Here is an 8,309-nt window from a genome sequence, read left to right on the forward strand (position 1 = left end):
CGACCAATCGAACACACAACGCTCCAACGCTAAAGATGTGACATTGTGCACTTTTTTGAATAGTGTTTATTCCGCTCCGCGTACTCATAGTACAGTATTATTAGCTACCGCACGCGTCGTTGTATTTGACTCTCATGGCAGGGAACATAGTGCTCGCGCTTTACTCGATAGTGCTTCACAAAGCAATTTTATTAGTCGCAGTTTGTGTCAACGATTGGGTTTGAAACCAAACCAGAAGCCCAGGTGTTCCGTAGTCAAGGGAATTGGAGGTCTTACTAAATCGATAGACAGTTCAGTCATGATAAAATTCTTTTCCAGGTTCAATCTAGGTGTATGCTTCGATATGAACTCATTCGTAGTAGATAAGGTAACTGAACGCTTACCTACCGTGTCGGTTAATAATTTAGCCTTAATTAATTTTAATAATTTACCTCTGGCTGACGATAGTTACTCTATTCCAGGAGACATTGATTTGCTAGTTGGAGCTTCAGTCTTTCCTCACCTTCTTTTGTCCCACAAGGTTCAAGGTCAGCCTGATTCCCCTGCACCCGTCGCTCTAGAAACAGTTCTAGGTTATGTCATCGTCGGTTCTGCCCCTGCTTGTATTGATAATTGCTTGTCAGTATCGAATTGTTGCTCAGAAGATCCGCTTGATGCTGCCGTGCGGAAATTTTGGCAGATAGAAGAGATAGATGCTCCGCATCCAATGTGCCCAGATGACGCGGCATGTGAAGAAATTTATAGTAAAACTACTACCAGGCAGGCAGACGGTCGTTACGAAGTCGCACTACCATTCAAAGGAGATGTTTTGTCATTAGGGGATTCACTGCAAAAGGCAACAACGCGCTTCTATTGCTTAGAACGTAAAATGTTATCTTCGCCTAAGCTCAAGGAAGCTTACGATAGTGTCATACTCGAGTATTTAGAAAAGGGGTATATTTCGCCAGTACTTCCAGATACGGACGCAACACAGAGCTTACGGTCGTATACCATTTCGCATCATGGAGTTATAAGAGAGGACAAGGTTACGTCAAGGTTACGCGTTGTCTTAGACGCTAGTGCTAAAACTACTACACAAGTATCTCTCAATGATATTTTATACAGTGGTCAGAATCTTCAAGGAAACATATTTAATATTATGGTCAATTTCCGCCTATACCGCATCGCTTTTTCCGCTGACATACGTCAAATGTTCCTTTGTATTGGGATTCGGCCATGTGATCGCAGATTTCAACGTATTTTATATCGCTTTTCCCCGCAAGAACCTTTGAAGACATATGAATTCAACCGCGTTTGCTTCGGATTAACGTCTAGTCCATTCCACGCACTTCGTACTGTTAAGCAGCTACTTTCGGACGAAGGTGCGTCTTTCCCGCGAGCAAAGGAGACTGTCGATACAGGTTTATATACAGATGACTTTGTGTATAGTGTCGATAGTGATGAAGAAGCTATTAGTACCGCAGCCGAAGTAATTGCTCTTTTTAAGGCAGGCCAGTTTGATCTCGTAAAATGGACATGCAACTCACAAAGGGTTTTAGACTCCATTCCGCCGTCTCATCGTCTCTCTTCAGTTAAGGAGTTCGATGATTCTGAACCACATAAAGTACTAGGCTTATGTTGGTCTCCCGCTACAGACTGCTTTGGTCTTAAAATTAGTACACCCGCAGAGTCTTGTACAAAGCGCACTATTTTGTCTTGTGTTGCTAGAATATGGGACGTTATGGGTTTCGTAGCTCCTGTAGTCCTATACGCAAAACTTCTCATTAAACAACTTTGGTTATGTGAATGTGATTGGGATGACATACCACCTGAACATATTCTCCAACAGTGGTATCGTTTCAAAGAGGAACTTCCTTTACTTAGCAAAATAAAGATTCCACGGCATGTAGGCATCTTTGCTGGTGACATTATAAACATAGTGGGATTTGCAGATGCAAGTGAAAAGGCCTATGGTGGCGTAGTTTACTTCCACGTTAGAGATAGTGTCGGTCTGCGTGAGAATGAATTTCATTTGATAATTGCTAAATCGAAAGTTTCGCCTCGTAAAGTCATATCACTCGCACGTTTAGAGCTTTGTGCAATCCTTGTATTAAGTAACTTGATTACCAAGGTAATGGAAGCTTGCAATAATCGCATAAATATTCATAGAATTTTCGCATTTTCGGACTCAACGGTTGCCTTGTGTTGGGTGCATTCTTCGCCCCATCGTTGGGATACCTTCGTGGCTAATCGTGTAACTAAAATACAAAATGACCTTCCCGTGAATACATTTTATCATGTATCAGGTATTGATAATCCCGCTGATTGCTTATCTAGAGGGCTCACCCCCGCACAAATAATCGATCATCCGCTTTGGTTCTGTGGTCCCGAATGGGTTAAATTGAATCCAGATCATTGGCCAGTTATCGCTTTTAACCCATCGACAGTGTCGCATCCACCTGAAGAAAGGAATCATGTTCATGTCACCGCTGAATTTATGGAAGAAAACTTGATCGTGTCGCTTGCAGATCGCTTTTCATCTTGGTCAAAGCTTCTACGCTGTGTAGTTTTTATATGTCGTTTTGCAAAGTTATTACCGCTTCGTGAAGCTATCGTTGCGTCAGATTTAAATTACGCTGAAAATTTAATATGGCGTCAAGTTCAACGCGCTCACTTCCCTAACGAAATAGCTAACTTACAGAAAGGAAAATGTTGTAGTCCGGCGTTTCAACGCCTCAAACCATTTACACAGGATAAACTCATTAGAGTCGGAGGTCGTTTAAGGAATTCTGATCTAAGTTTTGACAATAAGCACCCTATCATACTTCCGCGAAAGGGTCACATTGTAAACCTTTTAGTTGACTACAATCATAAGTTGAACTGCCACGCGGGCCCGGATCTTTTGATGTCTATACTACGCCAAAGATATTGGATTCTATCCGCTCGTAATTTGATTCGTAGTCGGGTGCACAAATGTTTACCCTGCTTTCGACTCAATGCTAAGCCGAGTTTTCCAGAAATGGCAGATCACCGCTCTTGTCGAGTTACGCCAGCTGTTAAGCCTTTTGTACATACGGGAACGGATTACGCAGGCCCTTTTAAGGTGACTATGTCACGCGGTCGTGGAATTCGTCCAACCAAGGCATACGTGTGCCTTTTCGTATGCTTAACCACTCGCGCAGTGCACATCGAATGTGCTACTGATTTAAGCACCGCCAGTTTTCTCGCGGCTTTTAAACGATTTTTATCACGCCGTGGTTTTGTTTCGCGTCTTTATTCTGATAATGGAGGAAACTACGTGTGTGCTAAACGTGTTCTTTCAGAATTACACGACTTTTTAATGTCAAAACATTTCAAGACTGAATTTGGTCATGTTTTAGCTGAGCATCGCATCCACTGGTCATTAAATGTCCCAACTGCCGGTCACTTTGGTGGTAACTGGGAAACCAATATTAAGAGCCTAAAAACTCACTTATATCGTGTAGTAGGCGACCAAATTTTAACGTTAGAAGAGTTTAGCACTGTACTTACCCAAATCGAGGCAGTAATGAACTCTAGGCCTTTGTGTCGCACGCTATCTAATGATCCTTCAGAACCGCTCGCGTTAACACCGGCTCACTTTTTAACGCTTACGCCTCTAAATTACCTACCGGCTAGAGAAATAGAGGAAGGGCCGTTACATTTGCTTTCGAGACAAGATTTAATTGATAAGCTTGTTCAGTCTTTCTGGAAGCGATGGAAATCTGACTACTTACATACCCTTCAAATGCGAAGCAAATGGAACAAGCCAACCAACCCTATCGAGGTAGGTGATGTCGTAATTATAAAGGTTGATAACGCACCGCCGCTTCACTGGCCATTAGGGCTAGTCGAGGAAGTATTTCCTGGATCAAACAATGTTACTCGAATTGTTCGCGTGCGCACTGCTATAGGTTCATATTTGCGTCCTGTAGTACGTCTTTGTCCGCTACCTAAATAATTTTGTTACTTTCGCTTAGTTTAGGATTAGGTTAAGATTTCGATTACTTTTGTTCGCATAATAGTTTTGAAGGCAAGGCTTCAAGCCCGGGGGGAATGGTTGCGCGGAATATATGTATTTATATTATATATATTTATTTCTTATTATCCTACTCCTCCTTCAGTATCCTCTTTACCGCTTCTATATTCCATTTCCTAATGGCAGCGTACAAGGCCACAGAGATGGCGCTAGTGGTTCGCAAAAGCCTTCAAATCCGCTAATTACGCGAAGTGAATCGAAGGACGATCGTTATTGCTTTCGAAGTGCCGCTGAGTGACACCGCTGCGCCGCCGCACGCATTATATTGAGATTCGCGCAATCACCGCACTAACTTTATAAATTAATTAAATACCTGTGTATGTGTCAAGTTTTAGTCATAGTGTTTCCTACTTGGAGATCAGCTGGAGACAGAACGAGCTCATCAAACAAGGTAGGTACGTTGCCTTCCTTCCGCCATATTACAATATAATCCTAATTTAAGTATATAGTTATTTCCTACCTCCTTAATTTGAACCAGCGCATACAGTCCACTAAATTCCGCAACACCAGTAGGTACTTCTGACGTTTGATTATTATTATAATAATAGACAATATAAGGAATTGCTTATAACTTTTTCTAGTAGGCTTCAGAAACTGTTCAGCTGAGTAAATATAACTTTTGTAATAAAGTCCTAGTTCAGGCTGCTCAATTATTATTCTGTTTACTCATCTATAAATAAGGGTTGATTTCACCAATAAAATAGAAAGCGAATTGAACACTTTAAACTGAGTTTACAGATTCAATCAACATCTTGACCGCCGAATTATGGACATTTGAAATATTTGATCGTGTTTAAAAGCTATCAATTACGTTATCGTTATAGAAACATCTTAATATTTTTTTATGGAATAGGAGGACAAACAAGCGTACGGGTCACCTGGTGTTAAGTGATCACCTCATCATGAATTCGGCGGCAGGAATCAGGTTATACAGCTCTTCGGAACACTCCCCGTGATAAATACGGTAGAAGATGCACAAAGAAGCGACATCTCTACGCAACGCCAAGTGATCCAGCCGTTCACAGAGCACTGGGTCCTCGACAATTAGAGCTGCTCTACATTGCACGCGGTCAAATGGATCGAGCTGATACTGGGGTGCGCCAGACCAGAGATGACAGCAATACTCCATGTGTGGCCGGACCTGCGCTTTGTAGAGCGCTAGAATGTGGGCCGGGTTAAAGTATTGCCGTGATATATTAAGGACGCCCAGCTTCTGCTAAGCCAATTTAGCTTTGGCCTCCAGATGGCCACGGAATTGGCAATCACTCGAGATTTCGAGACCCAGTATTCCGATACAAGGCGGGGCCTTAAGGGGAGTGTTGTCGAGGAGCGGTGATACGACAAATGGGGTTTTTTTGTGGTAAACGCGCAAACTTGAGTCTTCTGGGGGTTAAATTGGACAAGGTTCAATTTACCCCATTCCGCAACCTTCTCAAGAGAGGACTCGATAGAAGACACAGGTTTCTCCCGGCACTGCTCGACGATTTCCCGAGAGAGACCTGCAAGGCCCGTGTATACGGCATCACCAGTGCTGTCGTCTGCATAGCAATGTATGTCCAACATATCATTGATATGCAGGGGTTCGAGCAATATCCGTCGACAACGACCTGTATGCTGAATCCAGTGAGCCCAATTGATGGAATTTTTGAGAAGAGCGCATTGTGCCATGCACGATCAAAGGCCTTCGCTATATCCAGGCTAACTGCCAGGCCTTCCCCCTTGCTTTTAATAGCCGCCGCCCATCTATGTGTTAGGTATACCAGAAGATCACCTGCCGACCGACCATGGCTAAAGCTGTACTGTCGATCGTTGATCAACTGATGATCCTCTAGGTATACCAAGAGCTGGCGGCTTATTATGCTCTCCATGATTTTGGACAGCAGGTGTATATATGCCTGTAGTTTGCCGGATTCGAACTGTCTCCTTTTTTTGATCGGATGGACAAGGACTGTCTTCCATGAGTCAGGGACTACGCCTTTTGAATAAGAGTGCCGGAATAAACGCGTTAGCACCGGCGTCAACTCAGGGGAACACGTTCTAAGCACGATTGGAGAAATGCCATCCGGCCTGCTCGACTTCCTGACGTCCAACGAAAACAGAGCTCGCCGAACAGTTTTCTGTCTGAACTGGACTTTTCAGGCATTGAGCTCTGACACCGCGGGATGGTCGGAGGTGTTTTTCCGTTGTCGTCAAGAGTCGAGTTGGTATTTTTATTTTCAATATTTGTTTTGTATTGACATAACATTTTCTATGAGAGAATTTATTGACACACGGTTTGATAGTTCTGCTTTGAAACGATTTCATTATTACAACAGGGAGCATATTTTACGAAATAATTCTTTATGTTATGAAACACAGTATTTTATTCATAAAAACATCTTTCGGGTCAGCTAGCTGACATATAAGAAATTTAATTTTTTTATACTTATTGATTATAGTTTTGATAGCCACTTGATAAATTTTATTGTTTTTGGTATGTAAACTTAGATTTAGTGACAGCGTTTAGAATGTGTTGGTGAAATCGCGTCGTCTTTAATCGAGATCAATACTTACTGGAATTTGGATTAATTTAATTAAACCTGAGTTTATAAAACTCAGTTTGAAGTATCGTTAGTAAAATCAGCGCTAAATGTTTTATAAAAAAATAGCTCTGCCGTAAATTTACTACTTAACAAGTGGAAAATTTAAGTCATTTCATAGCCTGAGATTGTGATTGTATTTATCAATAAATTATTTAATATATTTGAATTATTAAAAGAGCGCAAAAAATAAATGCTGGGAGATTTTTTTGCGTCGTTTATTCAGTCTCAGCTCGCTATTTGTTTGTGACATCAAATACTATTCATAAGGAATTAATTTAAGGGGAAACTTTAGTGAAATAAATGATATATTTATTCAACAGAAAAAATGTATCAGAATTTTAGAAAATATTCATCAGATGGATTCATGTAGACCATGTTTAATTTAAATTTAAATAACCATTCAAATACAAATTTTTAACTCTTACTTCAATTTACATCTTAGAAGCATGTAAGTTTGTTAAAAATATTCGGACTTATACTCAACACTACCAAATAACAAGCGAAATATAATAATAGAAATTTAAACAAAATATTAAAAGTACCCCAAACAATCATGTCATCGAGCCCTCACCAATAAAAATTTATAATCACACCCCAAAGGAAATAAAAATAAAGAGAAGCCTTCTCTATTTAAAAGAGATCTTTTTTAGTTTCAAAATGTAAATCGTAGGATTTACCCGATTTTTTAATTACACTAAGTTTGAGAATTAGTTATAACATAGAAATAGGTAAATAGTTATACCAATAATAATAGTTTGACCATCTGTTTTCTTATATTGTATAAAACTTATTTATTTTATATAAAACATTGCTGAGCCCTTTGCTGGGCGTCACATATTGTCTATCCATCTAATGTACCAACCCTTTTGTAAAAATGTGATCTGCAATAAAATATTTTGATTTGATTTTGACAAATTCATGTCTGGTTAAATTATGTGGCACAGTGTGTGGATGCGAGAGGTGTAGCAACAAGATCTCTCAACAACCTAGAAGCCTGTCGAGATTTTTTTGAAGTCATTTTCTAGAGAATAGGCGAGCAACGAAGGCGTGCTGTGTTTTAGTAGGTATAGTGTCTCCATAAAGCTTCAAAGTCCATCGAAATATTATAATATTTGTACGAGAGGTATTAAATTTTCGTAATAACTCAGTTATAATCATTGTATGCATTTTGAACTTTTCAAGTAAGAAATTTTGAAGTACTTTATTGAAATTATTTGCGTTAATCAATGAATTTTCATTCGTAATTCCGAAATTAATACAATTTAAATGTTTCACTATGCACAATTTGCATTAGGGCATGCCGGAATCATAGGCAATGAAATGGCCGATGAGCTCGCAAGAGCTATATTTTTTTTATGGAATAGGAGGACAAACGAGCATAGGGGTCTCTTGGTATTAAGTGATCACCGCCCACATTCTCTTGCAACACCAGAGGGATCACAAGAGCGTTGCCGGCCTTTAAGGAAGGCGTACGCGCTTTTTTTGAAGGTTCCCATGTCGTATCGTCCCGGAAACACCGCACAAGGAAGCTCATTCCACAGCTTTGTAGTACGAGGTAGAAAGCTCCTTGAAAACCGCACTGTGGAAGACCGCCACACATCCAGATGGTGGGGATGATATCCTAACTTGTGGCGTGTCGTGCGAAGGTGGAATTCGGCGGCAGGAATCAGGTTAAACAGCTCTTCGGAACA

The 8,309-nt window shown here is 40.6% G+C and overlaps 1 protein-coding gene across 1 annotated transcript; it reads left to right on the forward strand.

Annotated features, from left to right (window-relative positions):
• The first annotated feature begins 769 nt into the window (after nt 1–769).
• On the forward strand, nt 770–4,539 carry LOC126971559 (uncharacterized). Its single transcript, XM_050817858.1, has one exon. The coding sequence runs from the start codon at nt 869–871 to the stop codon at nt 3,956–3,958; it is 3,090 nt and encodes a 1,029-aa protein (XP_050673815.1). The 5' UTR covers nt 770–868; the 3' UTR covers nt 3,959–4,539.
• The last annotated feature ends 3,770 nt before the right edge of the window (nt 4,540–8,309 follow it).

The sequence above is a fragment of the Leptidea sinapis genome, chromosome 24 (genome assembly GCF_905404315.1).
Source record: "Leptidea sinapis chromosome 24, ilLepSina1.1, whole genome shotgun sequence".
Classification (NCBI taxonomy): domain Eukaryota; kingdom Metazoa; phylum Arthropoda; class Insecta; order Lepidoptera; family Pieridae; genus Leptidea; species Leptidea sinapis.